The following is a 24636-nucleotide window of genomic DNA, read 5'->3' on the forward strand; positions in this document are numbered from 1 at the left end:
AGATGGCTAAGGGGTACTCATGAAGTAAAGATATCAGTACTTCGACACGGAAATCTGATGAAGCACTTCCACTGGGAAAACTGATGGTCCTCCCAAAAGCATAGATTTAGGGCTCCTTCTTTATTAAAGGCCATGAGTACTTTTACAAAGGGATTTCTTGGAGGGTTGCGCTATACATGAAAAATTAAGATTCCTACATAGAAGAAGGTTTGGGAGCAAAAGTGGTCAATGGAGTAGAGCTTCCATGGAGTAAACAATGGCCAGACTTTTCATTTGGATCCATGCAAGCACCCTCATATTCTCTGTGAATGTCTGAGCGGGTTCCTCCTTTTATGGGTGTTCTCTCTCTCTCTTGCCCAGAAGCAGGCCCTTGTGGATTATCTTACTCAGACACAGAGCTCAGTCAGTCTTTCCTTGAGGTGACAGCAATGATATTAGCACCAGACAGAAGTTCTCTAGTCAAAGACAGAATAGCATGTTTGAAATATATTGCCTTATAAATGCATACGGTTCCCTTCAAAAGAATTCGATGGAACATTTAAAAAGGAAAGAAAATTCATTTTGAAGCAAAAATAAAAAACAACCGAGACCTGAATAAAACATCTTTTTTGTTTCTATCACAAAAATAAAGCCAGATTTTCTCGTCAAACACTATTGAGATTAGAGTAAATAATTATGTATTTATTCCGCCTACGTGTCTATTATCACAAACGCTGCCTTCATTGTTCTTTAAATTTGCAGGATGTCTGAAGTATTTGTGGAGGGAAAATCAAGCTATTCTTAAAGAGGCTAATCTTTTTCCTCTAAACATACTTTGACACACAGAAAAATACCGGTACTTCAGAGTATACAAGTGCCCATATTGTGCTAACTAACAGATTGAATGGATACAGACTGCCTTCAGCGAAATGGGAAAGATAAATAGACTTGACTATTTACGTGCAATTGTACAAATTACCATGGGTTTATCCTACATACACACAAGAGCAATGTAATTCAATTTTCATTATAAAACCTTTCATATTACCAAAACTAGCTAAACTAATAGTTACATGTCGGGAATGGAAGACATAAAGCGTTTGCAGTAATGGTTCGAAAATATAACCCTCTACTGAAGTCACTCTCAGGTTTACAGTAGATAATGTGTAAGAAATTCAAAAACATCCAATAATATCCATGCAAACCCTGACAAGAATGGTGTGCCAGATAAGTCCTTGATAGTATTTACCAACATCCTTAACTTCAAAGACACACTCCTAGAAATCATCAAACATTTGAAGAGTTATACATTTGATATGCAGGAGCGTGGGGCCACTCACTTCCACGCAAAAACACACCCACATCAGTAATTGTGACTTTCATCACTAGTAACTTTGGTCCAGTTTGATAAATCTATAAGCACCACTAAAAATAAAGTACAGATGCCCTTCAAAATTATCATTGTAGACAGTGCAGATTCAATGGGGTAAGCTATAATTGGGGTGCGAAAACTGCATTCCGCGTTCCAGCTTTTTAGCAACTTTTGTTTTAGGGCACAGCAAAAATCACTGGCTGATTTACACCAATCTTGGACAAGTAGATACTGCCAGCCTATATTAGTTTCTAGAATCGTTTTGGTATGAATCTATTTAGTGTTTTTGTAAAAGAAAAAAGGAAAAACGGTAACACTTTAGGCATATGTTGTCAATTGAGTTCGTGAATTGGTACACATAGGGAATTTAAAGTGAAAAACCAAATCCAATGTAGTGAGACACTCTTTTTCCCCATCATTCATTTTGGCAGATTTTAATGTATGCATCCAGGTTAGCTATCCAGGAGTGCCAGTTAATAAATTTCACTGAAAAACATTTAAACATTTTTTTAAAAAAAAGTCCTTTACAATTGTAACTTAGAATGAGGATGAATCGATGTATGAGTCATGAAATACTCCCGTTGTGATGAGAAATGGAAGGGACTCAGCCCCTTCCTAGAGAAATGGGTCTTGCATACACTGGAGAGAGAGAGATCCCCTCCATGTCTGCACAACCTGCTCGCGAATTGGAACTGGAATGGGGTTAAAAACTAGCACCACTCCCTCCCTGGCCTGCTAAAGACTGAATGCATGATGATAAAGGGGAGCCCCATGGCTTGGATTAAGACCAGTGAGCAGAACCCATTTAGAGTGTCACCACTTAACCAAATGGCAGCACTTCAGGCTTGAAACTTGCTCAGTGGCCATCAAACAATGTTCTTGCACCCCGTACTTCCACTCACCACTCACCACTCACCATTTCCATTTTCAGAGTTCAAGACAGTTGTCAGGTGCAGAAGGGTATGGAAACTGATAGCTATCTTGGCATCCAAGAGTCAACTTGAGGCCTACTGACACCAGACCTGATTGGGAGCTTAGAAGCCTCCCAGGGAATTCAGGTGGTCAACAGTGCAGCTGGTCTCATCAGACAGTGTTTTACATTGATTGGGAAGGATGGATCAGATCACTTCTGTCCCAGCACCTTGAATAATGAAGAAAGCAATGTTCCTTTGGGGCCTACATCTCTCTCTAGATATTGATGTAGCAGGCAAGCACCCACTGCAGCCTGACATCCCCTTTGGGAGAAAGATAAAAGCTTTTTGGAGCATGCCCTGCCTGACAAATCAAAATAAAATAGATACAACACCAAGCACTGACAGGGCCTACACAACCCACCGGCAGAAACAGAAAGTCTCTGTGGGGTGAGCCCTCATCCTCAGACAAAAGTATATTTTCCACATCAGTTTGCTGACAATGAACTACAGCCATATTTCGATGTACATATTCATTAGGAAGACTGCTACCTCCCATCTCCAATTAATATCACTCATCATAGGTTTAGATAATTATTTACTTCTTTTTGATGTTTTATGCAGCATCTACTAGACCCATAGAGATGACAGTTCGCTTTACATAGTGGCATACCTGGATTTTGTTACACACGAGTAGACAGAAAATAAGAAACAAAGGCATTCCAGTAAATCATAGAAGTAGGTATTTAGGGCCATATGTACGAACACTTTTTCCCATAGACACAGAATGGGTAAAAACCTTTGCTACATCTGGCCCTTAGAATATATTACTAAACATAATGTAATAAAATCCCTTGAAGGAACAGGGTTATTGTATCAAGGTCATATCTAGGAACCAGACACATATAGATATTATCTACCATTTATCAACATTTAGATGGATGGGCATGAGGCCCTGGAAGAACTAACAGTCATAGAAGACATTCAGAGCCATTGCATGTTTACAATAAGATGTCTCCCAATACCTTTTTGTATATTTCATAAGAGCTGGCAGGATCCAGCTACCAAATTGGTCAAAGTTTCTGTCCTTAGTGGACCTGAAAGTCTCCCATCAGGGCAAGGTCCATGCAGGTCTTGGGAGGCTGGGAAGGGTCTTTCTTCATCAAGATCTAGCTGAAGCTGTTGACTTTGGTGCCTAATGCTGAGTGAGACAAAGCTGGATTTCATAACCATTATGATGCCTTTCCTGCTTGAATAGATTTGCTGCCATGCCGCATCCAATATTTTACTGTCAGACAAAAGGCCTGATTTAGATTTTGGATGATGGGTTGTATAAATCTGGCATTTAGCCCCTTTTTTGGTTCTCAAAATCTATCAGTGGGCTAAGGCTGTAAGCGATAGCCGTGTAGCGATCCATAAAACCAGATGCTTTTACTTTGAAGTCTAACTAAACCAATTATCAGCTCAGCAAAAAGCACTGAGCCTCTGCCTGCAGAAGATGTGCCCTCTCTGGGGACAAATCAGTGACTAACTCCCACTTATCTGCAACTGTTGGGATAGTTCTTCCTGGTCACAGAAGCAGTGCCCAAGTCCTCCTTTGCACCAGGTCTCTCTATATAGAAGGTTTCTGCAGGGTTTAGTCTTCAGTGGTTAGCTGGGTTGGCTCGGATGCAGGAGTGCATCTGGTTTTTGTGTCTCTAGTAAACAGGATGTAAATATCTTGAACCTTAGAGAGAAGTTCCATCCCCAGGGGCCAATGGGATTGTAGAGCCCTTGCCCCTTCTTCTTCCACCAGTCAGACAGTCATCCTTTTGAAAGATGTTTGCCAGCTTTATCCTGTACACTAACAGGTAACTGGAGAATCCCCTGCTCTGAAAACTTAAATCCTGCCTGTATCAAGTTCTTATACTCCTATGTAGTATAGTGTTTCATAACCATGTACATAACCTTTGTTTTATAATCAAACATGATGTTGTTTAAAGCTTCCTGTGGCATTGATCATGCTTGTTAATGTTCATGGCTCAAGTAGGCCTTGAATGCAGCAGGTTCATAGTTGTACAATTGCACATTTCCTAGATATGCAATCTCACTTTTGAACCTGGCTAGATGAGGCAGAATTTTAGGAGAATAATGAACCTCGTATTCTATTTATGAATGATATTGACTCCTCAAGAATATCCAGTGTTTTCTCAAGGAGAAGATCCTCACGCCTGCTCATAAGGTTTTGCTGAGTAATTTGTTTCTGCCATATAACTAAAACCCTTTGTCTTGTATTGAGAAAATGAATATACATTACTTCTAAACATCTATGTTTCTCTGCTATGTGCTCCAACTGGTCATTTCATAGCGAAAGACCTGTCCAGTTGAAATGACAATTGAATTTGATCTTCTGCTGTCCTGCTTGCTATTTTGCATAAACACTAGCTTGACTTTAGGCTTACCGACTTGCTGTGTTTGATTTTTAACACTACATCCTAACTGTTTTCTTTCAAATTCTCTACCTTCTTCCGCAGCACTTCCTCTCTTGGTTTACTGTACACCACCCCATGAACTCTGAATCAAGATGGGATGGCGTCTGCCAGACTCCACCTGGAAAGGCTCTGGTCCTTCCTTTAACCAATCCCTTATTTAGATGAGATGCCTCACCCCCTTTCAAGACATACACAGATTTCCATCTACCTGGGCTTGAAGCCAGGCAGTGTGGAATGGCACGAGGAATGAATGGTGGCAGTCCCTGGCTACTTCATTTGACATCTCCAATTGAAAGGATGTATTGTTAAAGCTGGTCTGTTTTTCTGCCAAGAGTTCCTGACTCTCTCCAGGACCTTCTTTTTTGGTCCCAGAGGCCAATCAATTGTCTTCCAGAAGCAAGGTTGTTAATAGCCAGTTAAGGCTACGTATTGGAGATGTGGAGTAAGGCTGAGAGGCAAACTGGTTCTAAAATTGTTTTCCATCAGGCTGCACAAAATACACTTTCTTAAAGTCAATCTATCACTAAAGTGATCAGTTATCTCCTTTCGCTATTGAATCAGATTTCAGCAACTAAAAGTACTTTTATAACTTTTAATACCCACTCTAGTACTTTAAAATTCCAAGATATAATAGTTACATATAGTAACTAATTACTTTATTCATAGCTGTGTCTGTCCATGGAAAATGCAGCTTTACTGCACAATGGAAGCAGCTTTTCGGGAACTGTAAACTGAGGGGACATGCAGTGTAGCATGCAGCATTTTTATATAATAAGCACCCAGCCTTGTGGGCATAGAAGGCATCCTTTATGGGCAGCTTAGCAAAAATATAAAATAAGTTTTCCACATAGCACAGGCTCGCTCCTTCCCTTCTAATGTGTTACGACACAGCTTCTGGACAGCAGCCTGGTGATTTATTTTTGTTATATAGGTAGGTGGTATGATTACACACTGGAGCTCACATATAACATTTACCCCCGATGCTAATAGTGAACTTCTTGAACCATTTAATACGGTCTAACACAAACATTCAATAAGCCAGTTATGTGACTCCAGTGTGCCGTATATGTTTTAAGGGGAAAGGACACACACTATGCCATTGTTTATTAGTGGCATGAGACTCAAAACCCAAAGCTTCAAAAATCAGGCAGGGAAAAATGGAAGGACCATGACAAACATGAGGTCCTTTCTTATAACACTTCAACCATAAACATAGGGGAGGGGAAAAATATTACTGCGTGAATAGGGACAAAATTGGAAACAATCTGTGATCAGTGTGTCAAATGCAGATTGGCCTGAAGAGCTTCATGTGTGTACAATTTGGAGCTTCCTACTCTCTTTAATAGAATTTGGCACAGCTATTGATTTTTCTGAAACAAAATATTTTAGGAAAAACATTTCTGTTAGAACAACCGTTTTATTGGATGAAAACAATGGAAAGCATTTTGGGCCCCACAGTCTCATCAAACAGGTAAGTCACATGTTGCACATATGCAAAAATATATGGAGCCATCTGACCTTATTTATTGTCTTCCAGCTAGAATTGGGGCTACCAGATGGCTCCTTGCTTTAGGGACACAATGTTACCATCCAGGTGCTTTCTTCATTGCACTTATTGGGCCTAATTCACAAAGCCAAGTGTAAAAGTACTTTCAGATTTCTCAATTCCATCTGAATATACTATATCACAATGCACAAGCCACATTAGGGGCATGTTTTCAGGAAAAAGAATGTAGCTGTCATGTGACTTTTTAATGCTTCCCTTTCCCCTGTATGGGGCTGTGCCTAACGTAAAACTTCAGACAGTGGAATGGGCAATCAAATGTGCAAAAGTAAATTTTTTCTCAACCGGGAAAACATGCTTCCCTGTAGGCAAAGCCCTTCCTGTACATGCCAACTGTGAGAAAGTCATGCTTTTAGCATGTCCACCCCAAATGTTATGCCTGATACTGGTAGTAACCGACCCTGACTGTGCCCTGGGATCTGCTAACTAGGCCCAGGGCCAGTGCTCTGAATAAAAGGTATATGAAAAAGTGGTACAATAACAATTGGCAATGACAGAATACTGGTAGTACCTAGTAGATAATAGGGCAAGGGGGATTCAAGCTACCTATAATTCCCTAGTATATAATAGGGCAGGGAAGTTTAGAGGCCCAGTAGATTTCCTGCACTGGGGTGTGCACAACTGTGTTCCCTGCTGACATTTGCAAAGACAGCCCTGCCTTGCAGATTGTCTTTAAAAAAAAAAAAATGTGTGCAAATCTGACTTTGAAATTAAAGGTACTTCCAAAGTGCTTTTACTTATGTCACCCCTAAGGTCTCTCCTAGGTGCCCCAGGAGTGGGGTGCCATGTACTTATAAGCAGGGGCATTATAAAAGATGATGTAAATGCCCTGGTGAGGGAAAAACTTCCCATTTCATTTTTCCCCATTGTAGATGCTTAGCTCCATAGGATAACGCGAATATTTCACATAAGCATAAGTGTTGCTAGGAAGAGCTAAATGTGTCATAAAAGGACTCAAAATATTTGTCATGACAAATTCAACTGCTTGCCACTGTTTAATTTATTGGAACTAATACAGAAAATAAGTTATAGGACTTTCTTTTCTGTAAGCTAAAATCCAGCCTGCTAGTGGCTTCTCCTGATTGGTCAGCCTTATCAGGATTAGCCAGACTGTTTTGATGAGGTGATATGTGGCCTGCACTGAGCAGAGGTTGGAGGAAGGTCTGCAGCTGCAGAGGCCAGGCCATGAAGGGGACTGACTAAATCAAACCGGGCTTCAAAGGAAGCAGGTCAGAAAGGAATGCCAGCCGGGCCTACTCTCTCACCCTATACCCCACACATAGATAGTATACCCAGGAAATAAATTTACAGATTGCCTGGAGGGGGTGTTAATGGAAATGAGCCACACCAGTAGGTTGGTTTAACCAGGTCTTGCTCCTCTGGAGGAAAATTGTTTGTCTTAGATTTTAAAGTGCAGTGCTTTATGGGACAAGAAAATGCCACACTTTGGGGGAAGCTGTCATGCTTTTGGGTGGCACCCTGTATCTCATTAGACAGCGGGTCTCCCCTTCTTCTCCCCCAAAATGATTGAATAAATGTGTCTGGGCTGCATTGCAACTCAGACCTGCTGCCTAAAATCACAAGAAAAAGTAGGATTGCCCTGCTGGAACAATGGTCAGCAACCCCATGGACTCCACTATGAAGTAATGCTTTGGTTGCACACTGGAACTTCGGCCCTAAGGACTTTTCCTTGCTTCAAAATGGACTCAGGAGTAGACTCTCTGAAACAACAGGTTATCAGAGCTTCACATGCACCATCTCCATCAAAATGACCCCAGCTGGCCAGCCTGCTGTGGCCTCTGAAGGAATTGGCCAGGTGCATTCTGGAAAACGTATTCCCAAAATATCAAGACCATCTCAGAGCTTCTAGACCCTTAGATTGGTGTTGTGGATGCCCAAAGATGCCTGCCGGGAAACAAGAAGAAGAAGAAGGACTGCCCTGCTAAGCCCCTGGTCTACACCAATAAGGACTGCACTCACAAGGACTGCATCTGCTGCACACTCTGGGCCTCACAAAAGAGGTATTTTCCTGGCTTCTAAAGAATTCAGAAGTGGACTCCCGGTAAGCGACAGGTATTAAGGAGCTACCAAGTGCTACCTGCATCAGCTCCTGCCAGAAGAACCCAACTGGACAGCGGTCAGTGGGCTTTTAAGGATTTGACCAGGTGCATTGTGGGAATTGTAGCCCCAATGTCCCAAGGAGTTACTCAGAAATTCTGAAACTCTGGATTGGGATTGGGGACCACTTTCATGTATCAAGAAACACTTCTGGAAGTAAGTGTAAAAGTGTCAGATTGCAGACGGTTGGAACTCTTGACTGTGTCTCGGTCCAGTGCAACCTTTATTTAAAACGCCTTGGAACTTTATTTGTTTCTACAGGCTAGTTTTACTTTTAATCTTTAAAAAATCATATCTCTGGTTCCCTAAATTCGATTTTTGTCATTTACGCATCATTTTAAAGTTATACATATTTCCATTTCTTATAAATTGGCATGAGATTTTTATTGCATGTTGTGTCATACTTATTTACTGTACTGGTGTATTTAAATGCTTTACATACCTGCCCCCTAAGTCAGTTAAGTCTGCCTGTTCATTGCCAAGCTACCAAGGGTTGAGCCAGGGGCTAATGTTTTGAGACGTTACCTGGATCTAACATTGGGTGGTAGCCTTACTTCTACTGGTAGGCGTGTACTTGCCCCTACTAATAATCTGCCTTCTAACACCAACCAAATATGTGGGCCATCTGTTCCCCCTCCCCATCTTGGAAGATGCGTTACACCAGCCCTTGGCTTAAGTTTATCGCCAACGCTTTCTAAGGTGGGAAAGAGTCAGATTTAATTTTGTAAATAACCACAAAGTACATATTTGTGGGTATTCACAAATCTGCAAGATTAATCATGACTTGTACCCCATTTCCCAAGCCTTGTGTGGGATTTGCTAAAGAAGATTTAGCTGTGCTTGTGGTGGAGAAATCTGTAGTAGTAAAAACTTTTATGCCTGTCAGGACTACTTGTGTGAATTTCTGGCAGGCGTAAATGGAGATATTTTTGGCCGTGCACATAGGTTTTGTTTAGCAGAAAATATCTTTGTGAATGGGATCCATTGTTTTTATTTGTGTCAGCTTAGTTTAGTTGAAACAAACCACGATTTCAACACCGATAGTGTAATAGGTTTAAAAAAGCCCAGAAGTTGAAAACTGTGCTTCTGATTACAGGTGACAAGAGGAAATCTTGTAACCACAGCTAGATCACGACCCTTCAGACCTACCTACAGCACTACTTGTTCTATCACTAAGACCATGCAAAGGAGAATTTTGAAACTGTTTCTTGTAAGGCAGGTAAACAATCAATGCACATCCTCGCCTGGACATGACACCCCCACAGCGTCCACAAAACCAGAGAATATGTTTTTCTAAAACATAACATCTTACCCTCTTGAGTCACGAAGTCATCGTCAGCAAAAGTATTAAAGTTTCCGCAGAGGCCGCAGGTTTTGTTGAAGTGTTTGTCAGACAGCACAATTTGCACATTCCCGCTGATGTCAATCCTCACCGCAAACCCATGCTCAGAGCTGCTCAGTTTGTAGTACCCAGCTTCATTTTCAAGGAAGATGCCATTGGAAGCGTAGGGCATGGATATCCTGCCAAGAGAAATGGGCACTTTACTTTAGCAGGAGCCAGAGGCTGATGGCATTTTAGAGCACGGCCAAATTGCTGTTTTTTTCAGTCCCGTAGTGTTTGAAGATGCTTCTCACATAGGGCATACTTTCCTGTTCTCGTAAATAAAAGACCCAAAGAGCAATAAATAGTATTTTGGTATGCCCAACCTGCTGCAGTGCGTGAATGCACTTTAATTCGTCTGCCAAGCCACCGGACTTGGCATGTGCAGCGTTCCCCTCGATTTCGAGTGTCCTATTAATTAGGGAGTATCGTGTAAACAGCTTTTAGTCAAAGAATCATAAATTCTGACCTACATTAAATCTTCTACCAAATGTTAACAAAGGTAAATGATTCCCTTCAAAATAGGAGCAGCAAGACCATTGGTACATTTAAAAAAGTATTTTAGTTCTAAAATAAAATTGATAAAGAAAATCATCTAACCACAGGTCGTACGGTGTTTGTTAGAGTTTGGTGGAATGGGAGGACAGCCATAAATCGGTGGTGGTCCAACCTTGCCATGTCCATTGTTACTCCGTTCTACTCAGAGCTGGGATCCACTGTTGGAAACCTCTTTGGCAGATAGGGAGAAGGTTAGAGACCTTCTCCCTATCTGCCAAAGGATTGCCAAGTCACAATGACTGTCAGTCCTCTCCAATTCGAAGATGTCAATAATCATTAATTTTCCCTGTCCGTGCTTGTCATGCACAACAAGGTGGACACTGGCAGGAAAAGTGTAGGGTGACCCTTATGTGCAAGAAGAAAAGTCCATGGGCATTGGGGCCATTCATAAATTGGTGGTGGCCAAGTCCCCCCCCCCCCCCCAAAACTTGCTTTTCCTCCACTCTAATTAGAGTTAGAGCAAATGCTGTGTTTCAGACAGTGGAGCATCATCTGGCTCCACTGTTAGAAACATCTGGCCTGGCCTATCCGACCATCTACCAAAGAATTACCAAGTCACAGTGACAGTTGGTCCTCCCTATTTAGAGTTTGCTGACTGTCACTTATTTTCCCTGTCCATGTTTGCCATGAGAGATAAGGAGGACACGTGCCTGTTAAATGTAGAATGACCCTTATGTGCAAGAAGAAAACTACCTGTGCTTTGGGTCATTTAGTTTTGGTCTTAGAAAAAAATGGCTTATTTTTCGGAACAAAAGAAGCTTCCCAAGAACACACTTTAACCATGGTACCTATTTGACGAACAACAGTGGTGACACCATTTACTGTACTCAGATACTAAGCCAGCAGCCAGGAATATCAATAGAGTGGACAGTTCTCCTCAAGTGTAGAGGAGGACACCTTGTCAGGCCAGCAGACAATCAGCTCACACTTATTTAACATTACTAAATAGCAGTCACCTTGCCCTAGTAGGGCAGGAGGACCATCAATGTGACCTTTGGTGGAGGTGGCATCAGGGCACAGATATCTGAAGGTGGAGCCAGCTGAGGCTTTATTTTTGCAAACAAAGGCCCAGATTTACGACAAAGTGGTGCAGCGCGATACTGCGCCAAAAATAGCAGCACCGTGCTGTGCCACTTTTGAAATGCAGGGATGAGCTGTATTTACACTAATATGGTGCACCCCTGTGTTCCCCCTGCACAGCACTAAATTAAGCTGTCTGTTGCAAACGCAGGCATCATTGTACCATAGTGCAAGGGTGTCTGCACTGAAGGGATAGATTGTTTATGTGCAGGAAGGTGTCCCTTTCTGCACATAAACAATCTTCAATGGCAATTTGGCAGTTCTGTGTGTCGCAAAATGCAGAACACATAGCAGTACCAAAGCGTCATTTTGGAATGATTGTTTATGTGCAAGAAGGAACACCTTCCTGCACATAAACAATCATTCATGGCATTTTGCTCCTTCATGTGTACTGAAGAATGCAGCACACATAGAAAGAGCAAAAATTGAGGGGGAATAAAAGTATTACTCCTCATGGTGTTGTTAGTTTTTGGCGCTGCCTCCGATTTACACCTTCTTGTAAATCTGGGGCAGCGTCAAAAGCAATGGGTGTTGCAGTGGAGCGCCCACAGCAACACCCTTTGGACGCCCCTCTACCGCAGAAAATTGCTTCAGAAGGGCCCCTATTAACAAGGAGGCGTTAAGCTACAAAAAAGGGGCTTAGCGCCACCTTGTAAATGTGGTGCAGTGAAAAGCGCCACTAGAGCGCCACTGAAAGGCCTTGTAAATCTGGCCCAAAGTGCTTCTCTAGGTAGAGCGAGAAAACCGCAGGTTTTGTGGGGAGGAGCTCTGAAGCACTAGGGCGATTCTACGCTTGCGCAAACACCAAATGATCTAGTGAGTGTTAAATCCCATCATACGCTGGTTCTCCTTGCAGCTCGTCTTGCTATGTGTTTTATTTCATTGTTACCGTTGCAGCTGCACAGAGTCCCCTGAAAAGCCTAAAGTCACTAAAGCTGCCCAGTTTCAAAACATCAGCTGCACAGAGTCTCATGACAATCCTAAAGCCACTAATGTTGCCAGTTTGTCCAATTTCAAAGCATCTCATTAAAAACTCGACACTTCTTAGGCGCACAACAACGGAGCCACTTTCTACAAGTGCAGCAGAATCACATGCTAGAACACCAGCGCATATTTTCCAGGCACGTCAGCCAGAAGCGGAAAGAGCACAAGCAACTCACAGTGGAAATACACAGTAACCACGGAGCTACGCAGAACAAAACATTAAAGGTCGTATGAAGCGGGTGATCAAAAAAAGTGCTCTTAATTCTGTTTTTGAGTGTTCTCCTACAGGAAACATTTTTTATTTTATTTCAACTGACCTACTATGTTTGTCTGTTTTTTTAAACATTTTGATTAAGTTCTTAAAAAGAGAAAAATATATTTAAAACAAATTATCAACAGAGGGCCAAACATAGAGAAATTAGATTAGCAAAAAGTGGAAAACTTGTGATTTAATTCATTATCTTGCAATTATATCCAGGCATTTCTAACATCCCTCCTTTTAGTCTACTTGCCCGCTTGTGTCGTGAAATTTGGATTACATGTGTGTATGATTTTAACTTTGCAAATGTGTCAGCATTCACCTGCCAGACTTGTTGATGGTGTATAGCAATGGGAACCATATTTCATTGACAATGTATTAACTCTCTTAGCTTGGCATTTGTGTTGCATTTAGTATAAATAGCCCTGTATCATTCCAAAGCCCTGACTTCAACTAAATGCTTGTGGCATAAATAGACAGTCCCTAAATAAATACAGCAGAAGTAGAGGAATGTTTGTGAGAACCTAAAACACTGCAAGCAGCTCAGTGATGCCCCTTGGTCTGCATTCATATGTACTGACAAGAGAGGGTAAGCGGAGGTGAAGAGGAGTGGCCAGGTTTGAGGACCCGGGTTATGATGGGATGATGGACACACCAAGAATCTGGTGTTGTGCTGATTCGAAAGAATAATGCATCAATTTACTGATTTCCTCAACTTGCCAATCATCACCATCACAATCAGACCATGATCATTGCCATTGCAATAACCTACTCATGGTGCCCAGTTTCCAATGTCACACCCTTATATGTCATATTAGCACAATATTCTATCTACATATGGCTGCAATGTCACACCGCTGTCCGTTCATGCTAGTGCCTCTTAGAAACAGATGCCCTTGTTTTTACATTTATTTGCCTGTCCTATCTGCTGCACCGGTGTTTAACTACCTACTGAGACCTCGGCATTCCTTGAGTGGACTTAGTATCCAGTATACACAGAATAACCACCATTTTCCATTCACCATTGAAGCCCTTATATATTAATCCGCATTAACACATTAAATGTCAGAAACCAGGGCAATCTGTGAAGATGAGAATGATGAGGACTATGCAGCTCATCTCCAACCTAATTCGCTGAGCCTCATTGCAAATAGATTACATTTTTGCAAGCACTAGGAACTTTGGACAGGAGTTAGTATTTCTTGTATCTGTGGAAAGGCAATGTAGTGCAATTTTTTTCAACTACTTTCCCTATTTACAGAATGGAATTTTGCTGCTTCCTTCAAAAGGTTTCTGTAAATCCCTCTGGTCAAAAATATCTGCCAATTGCGTGTTGTTAGAAATGGGGTCTTTCGTTGGCAGTCAGGCTGCGTCGATCTTCTAGTTGCGAAGTCGGGCTGCTTTGTTCCAGTTCGGCGTGCAGTGATATTTTCACTGCGGTGCAGACTATGCGTCGTTTCTGGAAGGCTGTGCGTCAAATTTCGCCACACAAGGAGTTCTTGTAGAGATTAAGGCGGTCATTCTGACCGCGGCGGGCAGCGGTCGCCGCCCGCCATGCGGTTACCGCCGAATGACCGCACTGCGGTCATTCCAACTTTCCTGCTGGGCCGGCGGGCGACCGCCAAAAGGCCGCCCGCCGGCCCAGCGGGAAAGCCCCTGCAACGAGGAAGCTGGCTCCGAATGGAGCTGGCGGAGTTGCAGGGGTGCGACGGGTGCAGTGGCACCCGTCGCGATTTTCACTGTCTGCAAAGCAGACAGTGAAAATCTTTGTGGGGCCCTGTTAGGGGGCCCCACGGCACCTGTTCCCGCCATCCTGGTTCTGGCGGTGGACACCGCCAGAAACAGGCTGGCGGGAAGGGGGTTGGAATCCCCATGGCGGTGCTGCAAGCAGCGCCGCCACGGAGGATTCCCTGGGCCAGGGGAAAACCGGCGGGAAACCGCCGGTTCCCCTTTTCTGACCGCGGCTTTACCGCCGCGGTCAGAATAGCCCAGGAAGCACCGCCAGCCTGTTGGCGGTGCTTCCACCGCCCTCCGCCATGGCGGTCATGGACCGCCAGGGTCAGAATGACCCCCTGAGTCTTTTTGGTCCTGAGACTTCAGGGAACAGGAGGCAAGCTCTATCCACCTCAGCAAGGCAGCAGTCCTTCACAGAAAGCAGTCAGGTGAGTCCTTTGGGCTCTTGAGCTCTGGTTCAAATTTCTTCTCCAGTGTCTGAGTTAGTAGGGGCAGAGGCCCTCTTTAAATACCCAAATGTACCTTTGAAGTGGGGGAGACTTCAAAGAGTGGCTTAGAAGTGCACAAGGTCCCCTTTCAGTTCAATCCTGTCTGCTAGGGTCCCACTAGGGTGTGTGGCAGTCCTTTGTGTGAGGGTAGGCTACTGTCATTTGACATGCAAGTGTCAGGCCCTCCACCCTCCCAGCCCAGGAAGACCCATTCAAAATGCAGATGTATGCAAGTAAGGTTGAGTATCCTGTGTTTGGGGTGTGTCTGAGTGAATGCACAAGGAGCTGTCAACTAAACCCAGCCAGACGTGGATTGTAAGGCACAGAAAGATTTAAGTGCAGAGAATGCTTGCTTTCTAAAAGTGACATTTCTAAAATAGCAATATTAAATCCAACTTCACCAGACAGCAGGATTTTGTATCACCATTCTGGCCATACTAAATATGACCTTCCTACTACTTTAGGAGTTTCACACTACCAGGACATGTAAACTACTTTTGCCTACACAGCACCCTGCCCTATGGGTTACCTAGGGCATACCTTAGGGGTGTCTTATATGTAGAAAATGGGGAGTTTTAGGCTTGGCAAGTACTTTTACATGCCAAGTCAAATTGGCAGTGAAACTGCACACACAGGCCTCGCAATGGCAGGCCCGAGACAAGGTTAAGGGGTTACTTAGGTGGGTGGCACAATCAGTGCTGCAGGCCCACTAGTAGCATTTAATCTACAGGCCGTGGGCACATATAGTGCACTCTACTAGGGACTTATAAGTAAATTAAATAGTCCAATTGGGTATGATCCAATGTTACCATGTTTAAAGGGAGAGAGCATAGGCACTTTAGTACTGGATAGCAGTGGTAAAGTGTGCAGAATCCTAAAATCAGCAAAAACAGTATCTATAAAGTGGAGGGAGGCAGGCAAAAAGTTAGGAGGGCCCACCCTAAGGCTGTCAGGTCTAACACATGTCAATTGAAAGGTATTGTTGTCAGTAACTCTTTCTACTACGTGTTAATTTTCCCACTGCTGTTGTCTATATTCCTTCACCTCTCATGTCAAATTCTTCGAAAACCTATTATGCTAAATATACTTTTAGTTGGTTGAGCATTTGCCAGATCCCATTCAGATTGATTTAGAACTCATGTGTGTCTTCATAATCTACCAGCTCTTCCTTCCGCAAGCTATTCTAGTGCTTTCATGTGCCTCCATGGAAGCGCAGGTCCCCCAACCAAGAAACTCTGAAGCATGCCTGAGAACGGTCCTATTGGCTGTATGTCATTCATGAACATTGCAGATTTCCAAGACACGTTTTAGATCCAAACTCCCAAGATGTTTCCCTCTTCCTCAGTTACATTTGGTACTCTCTTACAGTTACATGTGGAGCTTCTTCCCTAAAGTGTATTATTGTGCATACGTCCCAAATACAACAGAACTTTAAAGTAGTATTGCAATTCCCCTGCTCCTTTGAATTTTAGAGCTGCTAATGTTTACATGTTGGTGATGTCTGAGTTAAACTTTACGACATTCCTATTTTGCAAAAAACACGTGTCACATCTAACAGTCTTTCTGCTATAGTCGTCTCTGTCCATTAGATGTTTTCCCTGTGTTACCTTCGATTTCAATGACCATGATGGTAAAGCAAAACAGTGCACTCTTTTTCACGTTCACTGCTCTGTTTCCCCTTTAAATGTGATCCTTTTAGGCTTTACTTCATGTGGGTTTTTTAACCATTTTCTTTCTAAAAATCCTTTCAAGGCTATATAAGTGTTTTAGAATGGATTGGTGACAAGCAAATACTCTGCCAATTAAACCTCTTAAATCTTTTATATGTTTGATGATGCTGGGCATTTCAGGAGGCACTTTTTCAGATCACTTTGTAGCGTCCTGCTCTGTAAATAAGGTCTCTAACAGCTGTCACCTTATATCTTGCTTTATTGAAGGGTCTCTGTTCTGTGATATATAAATCTCCTCAATGCTTCATAGATATTAATGCACAGCTCATTCCATTTGTCACCAGCAGTATCCTAAATATTGCCAACTAAGGGCCTGATTTAGAGTTTGGTGGATGGGGTTACTCTGTCACAAACGTGACGGATATCCTGTCACCTGTTTTCGATCCCATTATATCCTATGGGAATCATAATACGGCAGAAGGGATATCCGCCACATCTGTGACTGAGTAAGCCATCCGCAAAATTCTAAATCAGGCCCTAAATTGGGTAACAAGTCACCTTTGTGCCACATTGCAGCTATCATGATTTTGGCCTAGTTAGTTTTTTTGAAATTCTTTCATCAGTATCTCCTTTCCAAAATCTGATATTTGGGAAACCCTGAGAATTTCCTCTGATACTTTCAAAATCATGAAAGTAATTTTACTCTAACTGTTACATGTATCCATTCCATGGCTTTTTTCTACTATTATTTTAGTTTGAAAGCTGTTATTATTCATGATGTACAGCACAAAGACACCATTAGTTTATCATGTATTGTTTTATAGAAGCAAATAAATGTAAGCAGAGTTTACAGTCAGCAATATACGCAAGTCCTTCTTGCTGCTCTTTCAAGTTAGACCCATGTAAGTGGATAGTTAAAGGTCTTGTTGAGGTTCTTGCTGGAGGTTTCATAATCATTTTTGCTGCTTTTATTTTCTTTCCAGAAAGGTTTGTTGCAGATGTCTTGGGACACATAATAGTCGCCCTTGTATTAAAGGGACCTTAGTCTAGCTTGCACCCTGAATTCTTCCCAGCCTCATATAACTGACCACACCGACCAGCCCTGAACCACTCCAGTGCCTCCTGCTCAATGTCTCATCGCTTTGCAAACACGCCACCAAAATCTGGGATCCTCTCATTACCCTCACCCCTGACGTCATCTTCATCAGAGAAACCTGGCTCAATCCCTCCTCCACTCCCAACATCACCACCACAATGCTTAATGGCTACACAATGATACAATGGGACCACCCCAACAAACACGGAGGAGGCATCGCCATTACACACAAAGAAACCATCTGCTTCACCATCACCGAAGACGATATCATACCGATCAAGGAGCACCTCAACTTCCAACTCCAAACCGATGGCAAAACTACCATCAGAGGCTCCCTCGCCTACAAAGCCCAGGACCATACCCTGGCTTCTGCAACACCATCCACAAATTTGTCACCCCACTCGCCATTGACTCCAAGCACTACATCTTCCTCTGTGACCTCAACTTCCACCTCGACAACCCCAAAGACAGAAACTCCATCAACCTCCTGAAAAGCATGAGCAACATGACCCTCACCCACCTAGTCACTGAAACCACACACAGCGCAGGACACATGCTGAACCTGATCATCACAGCAGGCAACACAGTCAAGAACAAGTATGTCACCAAACCCACCTGGACCGAACACCCCTCATTCACTTCACCATCACAGGACCTCCATCCACCACCCCGAGACCCCCCAGCTCCTCCCACCACAACTGGAACAAAGTAACCAAGACCCAAAGGTCAGATGCCCTCAACACCACCCAACCCAACCCTGCATCAAACCTCGAACAGGCAGTCCAGAACTTCTCTGCCTGGATCATCAACTGCGTTGACAGAGTCACCACCATCAAGCCAGCCAGGACCAGCAGATCCACCAAATGAGCCACTTAAGATATACACCAGAACTCAGGACAATGAAGCACAACTACAAAAGGCTGGAAGGAAGATGGCGCACCAGCAGAGATCCCACAGATAGAGCCACCTTCAAATCAGCCTTCAAAGTGTACCACCAATGCCAAAAAGATACAGAAAGAAGTGCCCTGGCAGACCGCATCGAATCAAGCTGCTCCATCCACAGCAAGGAACTCTTCAGCATCGCCAGAAAGTTTGCAGCCACCAAGAACATAATCCCCCTTTCCCAGGAACTCTGCAACTCCCTAGCGGATCACTTCCACAACAAAATATGCACCATCTATAGAAACTTTAAACCCTAACCCACCAACCTCCACAACCTCCTCACACTGACAGATAGCACCCACAACCACCCGCTCACCACATGGAAGCAGCTCACCACCCACAATACCACAGCCACCATAAATTCCACCCACTCGGGAGCTCTCACGGACCCTGCCTACACAACTTCTTCAACCTCTGGAGCCTGGAAATCAGCGGTGAACTCACCACCATTCTCATTGAATCCATCCCCACTGTCATCTTTCCCAGTGTATGAAGGCACACACAGGTCAAACCCCTCCTCAAGAAACCCTCTGCCAACCCCAATGAACTCAAAAACTACCACCCCAACTCTCTGCTTCCCCAAAGTCTTTGAGAAGGCCTTTAAGTACCAACTCACAGAACACATGGAAAGAAACAACCTGCTGGACACCTCCCAATCTGGTTTCCGTGCCAACCACAGTGCTGACACCGCCCTGATTGCTGCCACCGACGACATCAGAATCCTCCTTGACCTGGGAAAAACAGAGGCCCTGATCCTCATTGGCCTCTCAGCATTGTTTGACACTGTATACCACCATACACTCCTTAAGAGACACTACCACTCAAGAGACACCCTCAAATGGATCGCATCATTCCTCACAGGACGAACCCAGAGAATCCACCCACCACCCTTCACCTCGGAACCCAAGAGCACTATCTGCAGCATCCCTCAAGGGTCATCACTCAGCCCCCAGCCTGGTCAACACTTACATGACACCCCTATCCAACATCTATGACCTCAACATCACATCCTAAGCAGACAACGCTCAGCTCATCATCTTGCTCTCAGAAGACCCCACAACACTAGGACCAACTTCCACAAATGTATGCTGAGTATCGCTGACTGGATGAAGACCAACTGCCTGAAACTCAACCCAGACAAGACTGAAGTGCTGATTTTTGGGAACAACACCTCTCTGTAGAATGACACCTGGTGGCCCTCTGAAACCGGACCCACATCCACACCGACAGACTGTGTCGCAACCTCAGCATTATCCTGGACAGCAAACTCACCATGAAATGCCAAATCAACACAGTCTCCTCTGTCTGCTTCCACATTCTCTGCATGCTCCATGACATCCTCAGATGGCTCCCCTTCAACATCAGGAAAACTGTCACTTAAGTCCAAGCTGCCAGCCGTCTGGACTACGGCATCATGCTCTACCCAACTCCAGAAGAGACTCTAGTCAATCCAGAATGCAGCCTCTGGACTCATCCTTCACCTCCCAAAGGGATCCACATCACCCTCCACCTCAGTAACTTTTACTGGCTCCCCATCCAGAAAATATGCCACTTCAAGATGCTGACCCACTCCTACAAGGAGGCCCTCCATGACATAGGACCAGAATACATCAACCACTGCCTGAACTTCCACCAACCCTCCAGACCCATGCTCTCCTCCTCCCTCACCCTTGCATACACTGCCCACATCCGCTGAAGCTATAGTGGAGAAAGATCCTTCTCATACCTCACCGCCAAGTCCTGGACTGACCTCCCCTTCCACCTATGAACAACATTCTCCCTGCAAGAATTAAGAAAGATATGGCTTTTTGACATAGTCCAGTGGGAACCCAGCACCTGGATACCCTCTGGGTGGGTAGCTGTGCTCTACAAATCAAAGTGGCCTGATTGAAAACAGCCACTGAACCTACTTATGAGTAATATCACAGAGAACACCTGGAAGCAATAGACAGATGCTTCTTGGAACTCCTACTTCTTTTAGCAATATCACCACTTTTGATGACATTAATCACCTGGGACTCATTGCTGACATATGGAGCAAATCTAGCCAAAAGGAAGAGGAGTGTTGTACAGGGTGAAAGGCAAAGATACAATCAAAGAATGGTTGGAAGGGAAGCTGGGTTCTAAAACCATGAAAAGGACTGTTACTTCATTATGATGTAGTGTTCTTTAAAGAGGTGTGACTTCAGCTCCATCTGAAACTGAGGCCGGGTTGATGCAGGGTTGTCATTCCAGATCCTTTGGCATAAATCGAAATGGATTATTGCCTTGTTTTTTCTTCTTTGCTTTCATGATCTCTAGTGTGATGGTGTCACATAGCATCCCGACTGCAGGTGTGTAACAAGCCACCAATATTTGTGAGCTGATCAGAGAGATTATTGGTCAAGGACATTTAGCTTTTCAATCCAGAACTCTGCATATTTGCTGGCAACAAACATCTAGTGAACCTCTTTGATCCCGAGAGATCACAAGAATACCTGGGTCGGACTGGCCTATTGTGCAATCTGGAAGTGCCAGATGGGCTTGCTTGATAAGTGATTGTGGAGGCTGGTTTTGGCATTTTGAGGGCCTGTTGTATGGCCTGGTAGACAGCTATCTACTATTGATTTCCCACACAAATACTTGCAGTCACCCATACTTTGCAAAACACCTATACAATGTGTCTTTACAAGTTCAAAACTGCCCGATTTGCATATGTGGGCCACTTTCTTTGCTTGCTGATCCCCTAATGGGGACACTTTTATTTTTTTACCCATTCCTTGTTTCTGTCCTAGTCCGTCTGTGATGCCTATTCAGACTGGATACTATCTTTACATACCTCTGAAAATAAAAGCTATAGCAAAAACATCTGGAAATTCCAAGTTGTGATACCCTCTTACTTTTTCACTTGGTCAGAAAACTTTGTTGTATTGATCATAAAAAACTAGGGTTGTCACAAAGCTTTGAGTGCTCTTGAATAACAGACTAGCCCTTAGTTTATATCATTATGTCTTTTCCACATTGTAGTCATTCACTATCAGTGCCACTCTGACATTTAGAGCCCAACTAGTTGGTTTCATTCATATTCAATCTGCTTATATATGGTAGCCATAGCATATCAATCCAGGTACCTCTGTTGTGGGATCTCCTAACAGAATAAATTCATCTTGTAGAAAACTATCTCAAAACAGCTAACAACTCAATTTTCTACTGAAGCTTCAACAAGATCATCAATACATTTCTAGACAATACTTTATTTCTTGAACTAAGAGTTCCCTCTTTATGCTTCATCTCCTGAAACCACCTTCATCCAATATAAGATTTTTAAATGTCAATGTAGGAGGCTGGCCTGGTTTGTAGTGGGTACCTAAGGTACTTACACCTTATACTAGGTCCAGTTATCCCTTATTAGTGAAATGTAGGCAGTGTCTAGCAGCTTAGCAGAGCAGTCAAAGCTGAACTAGGAGACATGCAAAGCTCCTGCAATACCACTATAGTCACACAGTACGTATAGACAATAAAAGACAATACTCAGTGTTACCAAAAATAAAGGTACTTTATTTTAGTGACACAAGGCCAAAAATATCTTAGAGGCAATACGCCTTCTGGAGGTAAGTATTATACACAATATATACACTAGTATCCAAAATCAGATAAGTAAACAGTCATAGAATAGTGCAAACAGTGACAAACACAATTGATTGCAATGGGCCTAGGGGCAACACAAACCATATACTAAAATAGTGGAATGCGAAGGTCTGATTCCCACTTAGGCAAGTGTAGTGTGTAAAAGGGCGCTGGGAGTGAAGGAATGCACCAAAGGTAAGTAAAGTCCCAGAGCCCAGAAAAGCAGGAGTCAAGTACAGCAAATTTCCTGAGAACACACTACAAGTCGTGATGAAGAATTATGCAAGAACCAAGCAAGACTGCAAGCAACCAATGATGGATTCCTGGACCTGAAGATCTAAGGAGAGAGGAGATCAAGTCCAGAACTCGATGAAGAGTCCAAGAAGAACAGGGGCCCCTTCCCACCTGGAAGAAGGTGCAAAAGTGGATTCTCCAGTTGGAAGAAAAGTACAGAAATGCACCAAAGAAGATAGCTGCAAGTTCCTCCTTGGTGCAAGAGATGTCCAATGTCGTGTTGTTGGATGTAGGCTGTTTACGTCACTGGATTCCGCCAACAACCCTTGGTTCACGCAAGTATGTGTTGTGCATCAAAGAGGAGCTGCCCGGACCCAGGAGGGATCTGGGGATCTCAACTTGGACTGAGGAGACAGAGGGGGCTCTCAGCACTTCAGAGAGTTTTCAGAAGACCAGGCAGAACCCACGGGAGTCCCAGGACACGGGGACAAAGGAGTTGCAAAGTGGGGTCGTCACAGCACTACACAGAAGGATCCCACGCCATCGGAGAACAACTCAGAGAGCTGTGCATCACACGATGAAGTGCTGGGGACCTGGGCTACACTGTGCAAGAAGAATTTTTGGAAGAAGTGCTAAGAAGCCTAAGGAGCTGCAGAGGACCCGATGCACAGGGGTACTGGCATGGGAAGGCAAGCTCTTACCTCCACCAAATTCGGACAGCTGGACCTTTGGACAGTCAGGGTCACTTCGATCCACCACCTGTGTTCCAAGGATGATGCTCGTCGACGAGAGGAGTACCGGTCGTCGTCGCAGAGAGGTGCCTACTGAAGCAGGGAAGTGACTCCGTCACTCCACGGGAGATTCCTTTAGTTCTTCTGGTGCAGGGTGAAGACAGGCAGTCCTCAGAGCGTGCACACCTTGGAAACAGTTGCAGTTGCTGGCTGGAACTGAAGTTGCAGGTCGCAGTAGCCTTCCTGGATACTTTGTTGCAGTTACAGTGGTTCCTGGAGCAGTCTGCGGTTGATCTGACGGTCAGAAGCTGAAGCAGAGGATGCAGAGGAATCCTGGTGGAGTCTTGCAAACCAAATCTGAGGAAACACCCAGAGGAGAGACCCTAAATAGCTCTGAGAGGGGGATTGGCTACCTACCCAGGTACGCACCTATCAGGAGGGGTCTCTGACGTCACCTGCTGGCACTGGCCACTCAGATGCTCCCAGAGGGTCTCCACACCTTGGAATCCAAGATGGCTTACACCAGGGACACTCTGGAGGAGCTCTGGGCACCACCCCTGGGGTGGTGATGGACAGGGGAGTGGTCACTCCTCTTTCGTTTGTCCAGTTTCGTGCCAGAGCATGGACTGGGGGTCCCTGACCCGGTGTAGACTGGATTATGCAAGAAGTGCACCGTTTGCACCCTTCAAAGCATTTCCAGAGGCTCTGGGAGGATACCCCTCCCATGCCTGTAACACCTATTTCCAATAGGAGAGGGTGCAACACCCCTCTCCTAAAGGAAATGTATTGTTCTGCCTTCCTGGGATTGAGCTGCTCAATCCCCAGGAGGGTAGAAACCTGTCTGTGAGGTGGCAGCAGCTGGGGCTGCAGTGGAAACCTCAGAGAGCTGGTTTGGCAGTACCCCCAGGGTGCATGGAATTGGCCCCCAATACCAGATTTGGATTGGGCGTTCAATGTCACAATCTCAGACACCTCACAAGACCATATTCTGAGTTACCATTGTGAAGCTACATATATGTATTGACATGTATGTAGTGCACACTTATAATGGTGTCCCCGCAGTCACGAAGTCTGGGGAATTGGCCCTGGACAACATGGGGGGCCCCTTTTCTAGTGCAAAGGTGCCCTCACACACAGTACCTTTGCACCTAGCCTCCAGTAACTGAAGGTTAGACATATAGGTGACTGATAAGGTACCTGGTGCAGTGGAAAATGGGTGTGCAATAGTGTGTGCACTATTTCACTCAGGATGCAATGGCAGTCCTAAAGGAGTGTTTGTATGAGCTCCTTATGGGTGGCAAAAGAAATGCTGCAGCCCATAAGGATCTCCTGGAGCCCCAAAGCCCTTGGTACCTAGGTACCATATAATAGGGACTTATAAGGGGGGTCCAGTGTGCCAATCAGAAATGGAATATGGAGTCACTAAACTATAGTGACAAATTTGGTACACAGAGAGAG

General features: G+C 44.1%; 1 protein-coding gene across 1 annotated transcript in view; it reads right to left on the reverse strand.

The window, feature by feature from the left end:
* VWF (von Willebrand factor) overlaps positions 1-24636 on the reverse strand; it is a 1017342-nt gene that overhangs the window by 945219 nt on the left and 47487 nt on the right. Inside the window, exon 5 of the mRNA XM_069228440.1 lies at positions 9728-9936. Within this exon, the coding sequence (XP_069084541.1) occupies positions 9728-9936 (209 nt within the window). The remainder of the gene's footprint in view (positions 1-9727; positions 9937-24636) is intronic.

The sequence above is a fragment of the Pleurodeles waltl genome, chromosome 4_1 (assembly GCF_031143425.1).
Source record: "Pleurodeles waltl isolate 20211129_DDA chromosome 4_1, aPleWal1.hap1.20221129, whole genome shotgun sequence".
NCBI lineage: Eukaryota > Metazoa > Chordata > Amphibia > Caudata > Salamandridae > Pleurodeles > Pleurodeles waltl.